Source organism: Arachis hypogaea, chromosome 9, assembly GCF_003086295.3.
Source record: "Arachis hypogaea cultivar Tifrunner chromosome 9, arahy.Tifrunner.gnm2.J5K5, whole genome shotgun sequence".
NCBI lineage: Eukaryota > Viridiplantae > Streptophyta > Magnoliopsida > Fabales > Fabaceae > Arachis > Arachis hypogaea.
The window spans coordinates 116,211,290-116,223,922 of record NC_092044.1 but is presented as its reverse complement, the minus strand read 5'-3'; the positions used below and the strand labels follow the sequence as shown (position 1 = coordinate 116,223,922).

At 34.4% G+C, this 12,633-nt stretch overlaps 2 protein-coding genes across 2 annotated transcripts; both read left to right on the top strand.

The window, feature by feature from the left end:
* The first annotated feature begins 3,510 nt into the window (after positions 1 to 3,510).
* LOC112712383 (uncharacterized) lies at positions 3,511 to 7,406 on the top strand. Its single transcript, XM_025765262.3, has 8 exons — positions 3,511 to 3,932; positions 4,058 to 4,167; positions 4,643 to 4,699; positions 4,785 to 5,084; positions 5,368 to 5,615; positions 6,133 to 6,439; positions 6,529 to 6,802; positions 6,900 to 7,406. Exons 1-8 carry the CDS (start codon positions 3,609 to 3,611, stop codon positions 7,152 to 7,154), a joined length of 1,875 nt encoding a protein of 624 aa, XP_025621047.1. The 5' UTR covers positions 3,511 to 3,608; the 3' UTR covers positions 7,155 to 7,406.
* A 1,927-nt stretch (positions 7,407 to 9,333) lies between these two features.
* On the top strand, positions 9,334 to 12,576 carry LOC112712382 (RGG repeats nuclear RNA binding protein A). The gene is made up of 7 exons (XM_025765261.3): positions 9,334 to 9,801; positions 10,529 to 10,847; positions 10,928 to 10,993; positions 11,120 to 11,252; positions 11,463 to 11,618; positions 11,726 to 11,782; positions 12,080 to 12,576. Exons 1-7 carry the CDS (start codon positions 9,624 to 9,626, stop codon positions 12,275 to 12,277), a joined length of 1,107 nt encoding a protein of 368 aa, XP_025621046.1. The 5' UTR covers positions 9,334 to 9,623; the 3' UTR covers positions 12,278 to 12,576.
* The last annotated feature ends 57 nt before the right edge of the window (positions 12,577 to 12,633 follow it).

The following is a 12,633-nucleotide window of genomic DNA, read 5'->3' as shown; positions in this document are numbered from 1 at the left end:
TCCCTAACGTTTCAATCGTTTTATTTAAATCCCTAACGTTTTAAGATTGACTCATTGTTGTCCTGCCGTTAGGGATCCGTTAACAGAAATGACGGCGGGACAAAATTGAGACGATTTTGAAACGTTAGAGACTTAAATAGGACGAAAACATTAGGGACAAAAACGATACATAAAAATAAATTTTAAATTAATTTTATCTTTCAATAATATTTATTTTTTACTGTACATAGTATTCAATTATTTTTAATTACATATAAGTAAATTACACTTAATTATATTACTTTCATTTTAAATAAATTTATTTTTTTATAATTTTAAAAAATTTTGATACATTAGAGACAAAAGGCATACTTTATATTTTATTGTATATATATTATTTTTTTCTTTTACTCAAGTTTATATACTAGTCATTCTACAAACATTTAATGATAACTAAAAATCTTTAAGAGTAAAATTATAAAAAAAATAATTTATTTAGAATAAAAGTAATATGATTAAGTATAATTTACTTAGATGTGATTAGAAAATAATTGAATACTATGTATAGTAAAAAATTGATATTATATATTGAAGAATAAAATTAAAATTTATTTCTATGTATCGTTTTTGTCCCCAACGTTTTCGTCCTATTTAAGTCCCTAACATTTTAAAATCGTCTCAATTTTGTCTCGCCGTCAATTCTGTTAACGGATCCCTAACGGCAGGACAACATTGAGTCAATTTTGAAATATTAGGGACTTAAATAAGACGATTGAAACGTTAGGGACAATTTTGGGACTTACCCCAAACGTTGGGGATAAAAACAATACTTTACTCATTTACTTATTTTGGTCCTCAAAGAATTTTCGACCAGACACTCTAGTTTCGAATTAAAATTAATTACTCGATATATCCCTAACAATTAATTTCGTCAATTAATTAAGGCCTTCGTCAACTCTAACAGAAGACAAAATGGTCCCTGACAACTCTAACAGGGGACAAAATAATTCTTGACCCCTTTATTCGAAAACGACACAATTCTTCCCCAATTTTTATCATATCTCGCATAACCCCAACATTCATATTCTTCTTTTTCACTTTCACGGTCTTCTTTTCCATCTTTTCCTTCATCCTCTTCAACTCCAAGATCAAATCATGGTATAATTGGCACGCATGTCGCACTGACCTCAACATGTCATGGACTATACACTTTCTAAATCTCTGTGACTATTAGACCCACCTCTTCCGCACTTCACCCACCAAAAGCATCCACTTTCACATCCTTGATAACAGCATCACCTCCAACCTCAACAACATCCACCACATCCTCATCATCAAGTTCCATAATTACTCCAAGGACACTCCTTTCTCTACTCTCTGACAAGCAATATAGATTGTTGGATATTAGAACATTATGAGAAGATTCTCCTTCGACATCATATGCAAATTCTTATTTGAAATAGACCCCAAGTGCTTCATTCCTTCTTTTTCGGAGTTCAAGTTGGCAGGAAGCTTCAACATTGTATCCAAGCTATCAGTACAATGAGCAATATCGCCGTTGTCACTCATATGGAAACTGAAGTGATTATTGGTTCAAAGAAGAAGCTGAAGAATGCGATCAGAGTGGTGGACAATGTGGTCATGAAAATGATAGAATAGAGGATGAGGAAGATGGCGACAACGACGACGGGTATTAACAAATTAGACTTGTTGTCTAGATTTATGGAATCCATCGAAAACAAGAAGTACTTCAAAGACATAGTCATTAGTTTATTGTGTATGAATTGGTTGAGAACAATTGAGGATTCTTCTTTTTGTGAACATTGAAGTTGCATAGTGTGCATTGTGTAGCTCGAAGTTACAATGTTAGACTGTTAGTGTTATGTGAGATACGATGGAAATTGAGAGAGAACAGTGTCGTTTCTGAACAAAGGAGGTTAGGGACTATTTTGTCCCCTGTTAGAGTTGTCATGGACTATTTTGTCCTCCGTTAGAGTTAATGGAGTAAAGGACCAAAGTGACTGACATAGTTAATTATTAGGGACTAATCGATTAATTAATTTTAGTTGGGAACTAAAGTGTCTGATCCGAAATTTTTTTAGGACAAAAATGGGTAAATATTCTTTAATTAACGAGAGCTGTTATACATTCAAATTTTTTTGGTAACCAAGTTGACCAAAATCCAATAAAAATCAGTTTTATTAGTGGAGCATGAATATACGCTCTAACTACATAAACGTCCCGTATTTCTCTCCTCTTCCACATTCTACTTCTTCGCGTTTCTCCTCCTCCTTCTCCGCATTCCTCTTCCTTCTTTTTTGTGTTCCTCCTCCTTCTTCTTCGCGTTCTTTTTTCTTTGTTTTATTCATCTTAAGAGAGTAAATCAAGAATAATTTTGAGAAAATAAAATAAGAAGGAGAAGATGAAAAAAAAAAAGATTAAAAAAATAGAAGAAGATAAAGCTGAAAATGAGGAGGAGAAATCAAGTGAAATGAAACCAAATGAACCTAAATTAAACTAAGAAATGAACTGAAATTTCTTAAGAGATAAAAAATTTGGCCAGTACTTAACAGCAGCATCAAGTAAACCTCGGTTAATTCACAAATGAATCGAAATTAGTTCATATTTAAACAAAAACTAACTAAACAACTACACATAAACAAGTTTAGAAAATTCAAGCGAGACGAAACCAAATAAACTTAAATTAAAGTAATAAATGAATTGAAATTTTTTAAAGAATAAAAAATTTGGTCAATACTTAACAGCAGCATCAAGTGAACTTCAGTTAATTCATAAATGAACTGAAATTAGTTTAGATTTAAACAAGCAGTAAAAAAATCAAATCATCAACAAAACCACAACGAATTCATTTCTGGATCCAAATGAATCTAAAATAAATTAAGAAATGAATCGAAATTATTTAATAATAGTATCAGAGAAAATCAGAACTAATAAAGATGTTAGTGAAATATTGGTGTTGTTGGTGACGACGATAAAAAAAGAAGAAAATAACAAAAAAGGAAAAGAAGAAGACAGGAAGGAACCTGCGTGCGCGAATTTAAAAGAAGAAAAAGCAGTAACAGCGATGGCAATGAACACGCGCGCGTAAATTTAAAATACTTGGTTGGACTTAGTTAGAGTTATGACTTGGATAGAGAAATTTATTCTTAATTAATATAATCGTTATTCACAATATCCCAAATATAAATAAGAATTAATAAAATTTCAAGAAATAAATTAACCATGATTCACCAAAATAATTCTATTTTTCTTGAAATTTACTTTAGAGTTTACATTAAAAATTAGAAAAGTTGTAGATTTATGATTTTATTTGAAAAAGAAAATGCAAAAAAGATTGGAAATAATTTAAAAAGTATTTATATAAAAATATTTGATGAAAACTCACCTCCAATTATTTTCTCTCAAATATTAACTTTCTGTAATGAGTACGTAAATTTTTACTATTATTATATAAAAATGATAATTAAATAGCATTAAATTATTTATAATATATTAATATCTATTACATGTACATGGGAGTTATCTTAAAAATACATTAGAATATTTTGGTAGGAGAGGGGAAGAATAAAGAAAGGGAGAGAAAGAGAGTGCAAAACGCAAAGTACAACATGGTAATGCCGCTGTCTCTGAGCCTCACGAGTACCTTCGCCCATTTTCATTTCTCTTTCTCTCTCAAAACATCACTCTTTCTGCGACGCGCCAGGGTCAATTTACCATTGTACCCTCGCCGCTCCACTCGCACTCGAATCTCATTTGCATGCGGAGCATCTTCCATGGAGGAATCCCCCTCCTCCCTTGACTCCCTCACCCACCGCCTCTCCACTCACACTCTCCAATCCCACTCCAAGAAGAAGCTCCACCTTCTCGATTGGGACCATTCCTTCGTCAAAGAACTTCCCTCTGATCCCAGAACCGATTCCTTCCCTAGAGAGGTACCTTACCCTCACCTCTCACTTCCTTTTCAATATCGTATCCCATACTGATTCAATGGCACGCCAATTTAGGTTTTCGTTTTTCCTCTTTCTGATTATTATTATTATTATTGTTTTGGTTTCAGGTGCTGCATGCTTGTTATACCAAGGTTTCACCCTCAGCTGAGGTAGATGATCCCCAACTTGTAGCGTGGTCCGAACCCGTTGCTGACCTCCTTGATTTGGACCATAAAGAGTTAGTTGTCTTTACTTTTGTCTTCAATTTCTGTTCATCTTAAAGCATAGATCTTTGATTCCCATTGTTCGGTTTCATATATTAGAATTTGGAAACTGCATATTTATTTGGGGCTTATCCACTATTTTTATTTACAAAAAAATACTATATATGCACACCGAAATTAGCCATTATGAATTTGTGTATAAATTTAACTCATTTCAATGTGTATTTTGTATTTTGTATTTCAATATGTATTCTATATGATTGATTAATTTGGTGGTTAATTTTTTATATACATATAGCATGGCTGGTTTTTTTTTCCTATTGTCATGTGCATTGTGCCATTATCAATACTACAACTAATGTTTTGCATGCATTTTGTACTTGTATTGAAGGGTTTAACTCTGGATGCTCTACACCAAATAATGTAGTCAGACGTGTTTTGGTGAAGCTTAGTATTAGTTATTGACCCTTTTTGTGTTTTGAGTTTCAGATTTGAAAGGCCTGATTTTCCCAATATTTTCTCTGGTGCAACACCATTGGTTGGAGCGTAAGTGTTTTATAGATGTCAGCAGATTTTTTTGGATGGATAATAATGATACAGTTAGGCTTGATTGAGTTTCTACTGTATACAGGTTGCCTTATGCTCAGTGCTATGGTGGACATCAATTTGGTATGTGGGCTGGGCAGTTGGGGGATGGTAGGGCAATTACACTGGGGGAAATACTGAACTCAAAGTCTGAAAGGTGGGAGCTACAACTCAAAGGTGCTGGGAAGACTCCTTACAGTCGGTTTGCTGACGGCCTTGCGGTGCTACGTAGTAGTGTACGGGAGTTCCTTTGTAGTGAAGCAATGCACCACCTGGGGATTCCAACAACCCGCGCCCTTTGTCTTGTGACCACTGGGAAGCTGGTCACTCGAGACATGTTTTATGAGTATGCTCACTTTAACCTCAACAATGCTAGATTATTTTCATGTTTCTTGGTTTAATGATAATGATAATGACTCTAGTCTCTAGCTGGTAATTGTTCATGTAAAATTCCAGCGTCTGAAGAATGACCCAAGTTCTTAGTATATAAACTTTAGGCTTTCTTTTAATTTTATATGATGAAAAATCTGGACTTGGAGACTGACATCTTCTTTAAGAATATTGTTATATGCACATGTTGAAGGTTGATTTGATGAATATGTTTCAATAACTTAATATCACACATGCAGTGGCAACCCGAAGGAAGAACCTGGTGCAATTGTATGCAGAGTTGCCCAATCTTTTCTCCGTTTTGGGTCATACCAAATACATGCCTCCAGAGGTGAAGAGGATCTAGGTATTGTCCGTGATTTGGCAGACTATGCTATTAGACACCATTTTCCTCATATTGAGAACATGAGTAAGAGTGAAGGCTTATCTTTTAGCACTGGTGATGAAGATCATTCTGTTGTGGATCTTACTTCAAACAAGTATGCAGGTAAGGGAACAAGATCTGACACTGCAATATCCAAATTGGTGAATCTGGATTATACTGCTGACTTTAGCATTTTTGTTATCAAAGTGCTTTGTTGAAATTTTGGTGTAGAAGTCATGTGGCTTTTATTATCTGCTGTTGTCAGTTGGTATCTTCTGTTGCTCAGATTACTTCAATGTTTATGACAATGAAAGATAAAAGACAAGAATTGGTTCTATTATTATTATTATTATTGTTGTTGTTGTTGTTGTTGTTGTTGTTGTTGGGGATAACACTTGTAAGGTTTTGATACATTATACCTCATAGGCTGTTGTTCTATGTGTTCACAAGGTCATTTAGCTCCATAAAAACTCTGAACATAGAAACTTTCATTGTATTCTTTCTAACTTCCTTACTAACACAATGATTGTGTTTTTTCAAATATATGGATAATGATACAGTTATTTGTGGGATTATTTTAAGTAAAACTGAGTTCTGATTAGCTCTGTCTGTCTTTTCATATGGTGTCATCCTATGTCAGCTTGGGTGGTGGAGGTTGCTGAACGTACCGCTTCCTTGATTGCGAAATGGCAGGGGGTTGGTTTCACTCACGGTGTGCTGAACACTGATAACATGAGCATTTTGGGTCTTACTATCGATTATGGTCCATTTGGCTTTTTGGATGCTTTTGATCCTAGCTTTACCCCAAATACCACAGATCTTCCAGGTAGAAGATACTGTTTTGCAAACCAGCCTGACATTGGTTTGTGGAATCTTGCACAATTCACAACAACTCTATCAGCTGCTCAACTAATAAATGAGAAAGAGGCGAATTATGCTATGGAAAGGTAGCAGTAATACTTGCATGTATTTTCCCTTGTAGGAGGAATAGATTTGAACTGCTTTTAAATTTGTCTCCTTATGGTTTTTGTTTCAGGTATGGAACGAAATTTATGGATGATTATCAAGCTATAATGACCAAGAAGCTTGGCCTCCCTAAATATAATAAGCAACTGATCAGTAAACTTCTTAGTAATATGGCTGTAGATAAGGTTGATTACACAAACTTCTTTCGGACACTTTCAAATATTAAAGCAGATACCAGCATTCCAGATGATGAGTTGTTGATCCCACTGAAGTCTGTACTATTAGATATCGGCAACGAGCGGAAAGAAGCATGGACCAGTTGGTTGAAGGCTTACATACATGAGGTACGTACTACAGTAACTCTATTCATTTGATGCAATCAACCAACAGGCAATGATGCCATTGTTGTTTAATATGATTGCTTTTCTTGGGGTTATGCAGCTCTCGACCAGTGACATTTCCGATGATCAGAGGAAGGCCTCGATGAATTCCGTGAACCCTAAATTTATTCTCAGAAACTATCTGTGCCAGACTGCAATCGACGCTGCAGAAATAGGTGATTTTAGCGAAGTTCGCCGGTTGCTCAAGTTAGTTGAGCATCCCTTTGATGAGCAGCCAGGAATGGAAAAATATGCCCGGTTGCCGCCAGCATGGGCATATCGACCCGGTGTGTGTATGCTTTCCTGCTCTTCCTGAGTTGCTTGCTCCTCTTCACAGGTAGAATAGCATCTGTTCCAGATACCATATAAATAGGAGAATTGATTGAAAAAGAACAATTGAAACACAGAAAATAGGAATTAAGGAAGGAAAAAAATGAAAAGAAAATAAGAAAATGAGAGTATAGTGTGTGTTTGTATTGTATACGGTAGTCATTCTGCTGTGTTCTTGGACCATAGAAAATGTAATCGTTGCATGTATTGAGTTATTTGTAGCTGCTTTGCAGTTTAATGTTCTTTGTTTTATTTATTTACGTATATTTTGTATATTTAATTATCTATGCCATTTAGTCAACTTTCTCTACCATTACTATTTGACATGTGAAATTGCCAAAATGCACTCAACAGTAATTTTATACTATACTAAAACTTTGAAATTTTACTTTGATATATCTATTGCATTGCCTTCACTGTTGACAAAAGTAAGTCAAATGACCAAATTAATAAGAATAAGAAAATATGGCCCTTCAAAATTATAATAAAGAAGAAAATGTACATAAACCCTAAACCTACCAACAAAGAACTAAAAAACGAACAAATCCCACTTAATCCTGTCAAATCTAACTAAATCTTTAATGAATACTTTTGGTCACATTCAAAATCGTAAATAGAGTAGATATCAACATTTTATTATTTTATTAAAAAATAATATATATACATTAAAACTTACTAAATTAATTAACATATATTTGTATATTAAAAATGTTATTAAATAAATTATTAATATAGAATTAATTATAAATATGTACACAAAAAATCAGTTATCAAATTAATTAATTATATAGAATTATTAGAATATAAAATATACATAAAATTGAATACATAGATTTATATTTTATACACAAAAATATAGTGATTAATTTAGTAACTATTCTTTTGTTGCACATAATATTTTTTGCACAAAATATATGAAATACAAAATACACATTGAATATTGTTCCTGACTCAAGCCCGACCCCAGGTCTCTTATCAGAGCAGCAATGACCTCATTATTAGGGTTCGGGCCACCACTGCGGCCCAAACTGGTCAAGTGACCATAAATTTCTAATCAATATTTAAATTTAAATATTTTTTTATCGACCTCATTACCTAGATTCGGGCTATCACTGCGGCCCAAATTAGCCAAGTGACCATAAATTCCTAATCAATATTCAAATTCAAATAATTACCGAAAAAAATATTCAAATTCAAATATTTTTTTTATCTTAACTAACAAGAATAAGATAACGATTGCAAACTATATAAAGGGAGTCTATAGCTCCTTTAGGTATAGATACATTTCTAACCCTCACATATATTTCTTAGATCTATTTTGAGCGTTAAAGTATCTTTATAGGTACCATCGCTCTAAAGGTTCGATCTTGTCACCATCAAAATCAGTAAGTCTGTGATCCTTCTCTCATTCTATACTCGCAAAGTCTCATACAAATATATATAAAATAAAATATATATTTATATACAAATATAATAACATTTAATAATTATTTTTTATTTATATAGTATTTTTTAATAATCATATGTATTATTTTAAATCTTTTTAATTTATATTTTATTTTTAATATATAATTTATATAAATAACTAAATTTTAGTATATACCAACATTTAATATATCCCTACACCTTGAAGATTTTCTTACAATAATAAGTGAATCAATAGTTATAGTCATACAAAAATCAGATTGAGGTATTTTGATGTACTTTTTTAATATTTATATTTTAGTTTCTTTTCGTATTTTGGTTTTCATTTACAAGATTAAAAAATTTACTCCAAATTTAGACCGTGATAAATATAGTGACTAACTTTTTGTTGGATTTTTTTAAATAAATATTTTATTTATTAAAATATATAATTTATAATAATTTTACGAAAATACATATTATAAACGAAATAAGATTATATGTATTTGGTTGACAGATAAAGTGCATTTTCGTAAAATTTTTATTAATTACATATTTTAATAAATAAAATATTTATTTTAAAAAAATCCCTTTTTGTTAAGTTGTAAAAATAATGATGAGCGAATATCTGTTCCGAAAATAAAAATATATTGATATAATAATTAAAGAAAATTTCCTAATTAATACAATTAGTACTATACTTTTTAGCGAGATAATACAATTAGTACTATATTGATATGATAATAGTACATTTATTTACTTCTAGAAAAAGTAACCTAATGCAGTAAGGGGCATGAAATTCCCAAATAAATCCCGCAATTGTAGATGAGGTTGCTGTGCGTTTCTTTCACTCTCTCTCTCTCTCACTCTCTATCTTTTGCGGCTAGGGTTTTTCGTTTTCCCCCTCTCTCTCTCTGGGTCCGCTGATAGATGGAGTTGTTGATGAGATAGGATCTGTGTTTCGGTGGAATAACATACACTAACCCCGTCAGGGAGGAGCAGCAGCCACCGCGTCGGCCACCGATTTCGTCTTCTCCGGGTATTCTCACCAATGGCGACAATGAACCCTTTCGATCTCTTGTCCGACGATACACAGGACCCTTCCCACCGAATCGAAGCCGAGCAGCAGAAGTCCGCTGCTCCTCCCGCCGTCGCCGCCGCCGCCAAGAAACCTCAGCTCAACAAGCAAGCTCAACTTCCCACCAAGCCTACCCCTCCTTCTCAAGCTGGTTCCGTTTTCTTTCTCTTTTTTCATTGCGAATTCTTATTCATCGTTTTGCTTTCTTTCTGGACTCTCTTTTATTTATGGCGTTCTAAGATTTATGCGCTCTTGTTTCCTTATACGAACATTCACTACTCTGCCATATTACTATATGTTTTGTTTTGCAATATAGAATTCTGACACGTAGCATGCTCTTCCCTTTTGCTCCATTCCTTTTGTTCTTCTTTTTACACCAAATTGTTTTGAAACTTGCTTCGTACTTTTCTATTCTTACATGTGTTTCTATTCTTTCTAACATGATTTACCATGTAAAATGATATGCTTGGTTTAAGGTGAAGGTGACTTTGTAATCCCACATTGATAAAAATTGAAAACAGAAACTTACATGTTACTGTTTTCGAAAATATATTTGCTGTAGAATGGTTCGAATTTTTCCAATGGTGCTTGAAGTCCCTTAAGATGATTCGGTTCAAACTAGCTATTCAATATTAAATTAGCTTGTATTAAAAAATCATGTATTTTTCTGTTTAAAACCGATTCTTTAATATTTAGATTAGAAAGATAACTTTTCTTGGTGTTTTTTTTCTCTTCTATTTCAGTTAAGCATGTATTTGTTTTATACTTTTATGTAATCTGAAATTCTGATTCCTTAGGTTTTTTTTTGTTGATGAGGCTCGTATCATGGTTGATCTCCTTTTACTTTATGCTAAACATTCTGATTTTTATTGTGATAGTGAGGGAGGCAAGAAATGAAACATCCCGCGGCGGACGTGGACGTGGAGGTGGAGGACGTGGGCGTGGACATGGTCGTGGCCGTGGAGCTGGTGGTTTCAACCGTGACTATTTCGGTGATGAGAACTCATTTGCTGCCCCTGCTGGTCATGGTCCTCCTGAAGGAGACACCTGGAAGCCGTCAGAAAGGCTTGGTTATGGTGGATTCCGAGGTCCTTATCGAGGGGGTCGGCGGCGTGGTGGAGGCTTCAGCAATGGAGAAGGTGGTGAAGATGGGCATCCAGGAAGAGCATTTGAACGACACAGTGGGACTGGCCGCGGGTGAATGTTACACTAAGAACTGAGTACTCATTATTCTGACTTTCCATTCCTCTATTTATGTTTCTTCTTCTATTATACAGAAGTGAATTCAAACGCGAAGGTTCTGGGAGAGGAAATTGGGGAAATCAAACTGAAGAACATGCCCCGTAAGCATTCATGTCACAACCATGCACTAAATAGTTCTGATGACAATCCTTGACACATGTTTTCTACTTTATTCTATTTTCTTGAATGTGCTGCTGCACATTTCTTATCTTTTTAAATTTACTTAGGGCGGCTGAGGAAGCGAATGAAACTGGAAAGAATTTGAGTGATGATAAGCCTTCTGGTGAAGATGATGTTGCAGCAGATGGAAATAAGGAGAAACCTTCTAATGAAGCAGCAGAAAAAGAAGCTGAAGATAAGGTGATTGTTCTGCTCTCTCTCACACCTGCACCTGCACCCACACACTAGTTTGCGAATGGGAATATGGATTTTGGGAAAGGGGGAGCAAAAGGGAAGGTTTTTAACGTAAAAGTTCAAAATTAAACATTAGAAGTGATCTGCAGAATTCCATAAATTGTGCTCATTAATTATTTTATCCCATTGTCTGACTGATATTGATCTGTTTGATAGGAAATGACTCTGGAAGAATATGAAAAAGTACTAGAAGAGAAAAGGAAGGCCTTGCAAGCACTCAAGACTGAAGAGAGGAAGGTAGATACAAAAGTTTTTGAATCCATGCAGCAACTGTCAAGCAAGAAAGACAATGATGACATCTTTATAAAACTGGTAAAAATATTTGGCTGCACATTTCTCTTCTATTTTGTATCTTATTATATTCGGTTTACAGTACATTCTGGATATCATAACATCAATTGGGTCTTCCTTCTGTCCAGGGATCAGATAAGGATAAGCGCAAGGAGGCTCTTGAGAAGGAAGAGAAATCCAAGAAGGTATGGTTTTGTTGCTTTTTCTCATGTTTGCTATAACATTTAAAATCAATTTCGATAACTTTTGGCATCTTCCGTTTTTCATTTAGTGAAAATTACCCCCTGTAGCCTTCATACTAATTGCCGTTCTTACTTGGTTCACTGTTTTATTTCACTGAACGGGAATTTCATGTAGAAGTTGCCCTTATACTATTGTGATATTGATTATGGGTTCCACTTCCACCTGTTTATTTCACATTTTTCGTACATGCCGTCTTTTCTGACTTGTGCTTTTTGTCTGATTTGGTTTCATGTTCTTAGTCCGTCAGCATTAATGAGTTTTTGAAGCCAGCCGAAGGTGAGACTTACCATAACCAAGGCCGTAGCCGAGGCCGTGGCCGAGGCCGTGGTCGGGGTGCAACAGGTGGTTTTGGTGGTGGCTATGCTGCTGGCTATGAAAATGAAAGAGCTCCAGCCATTGGAGATCATGGCCAGTTTCCTACTTTGAGTGCCAAGTAAAACTCAACTAGCGCCTGACATCTTTATATGTACCCCTTTTCCCTCAATTTTGGTTTTCTGCTTTGAAGCAGGAAAAAGAACTATAGTAATTGGATTTCCTGTAACGGCAGGCGTATTAATTTTTATGCTTTAAAAATGTAAAGTTAGGTTGTCCCTTTAAATTGATTCCTTGTTCCCTCATAGTCTATAGCTCAACTCCAAATGCTTTTACTTCTAGATGCATTTTCGGGGGAATACCAAGGGAGATACTGAGATTTTTGGTTCACGCTTGTTTATCGTAACTCAAGATTTTTGCTTCACACTTGTTCATCGCAGCGTCATCTTCCGTTTTGTTGTTCTTTCCAAGTCACGTTCAC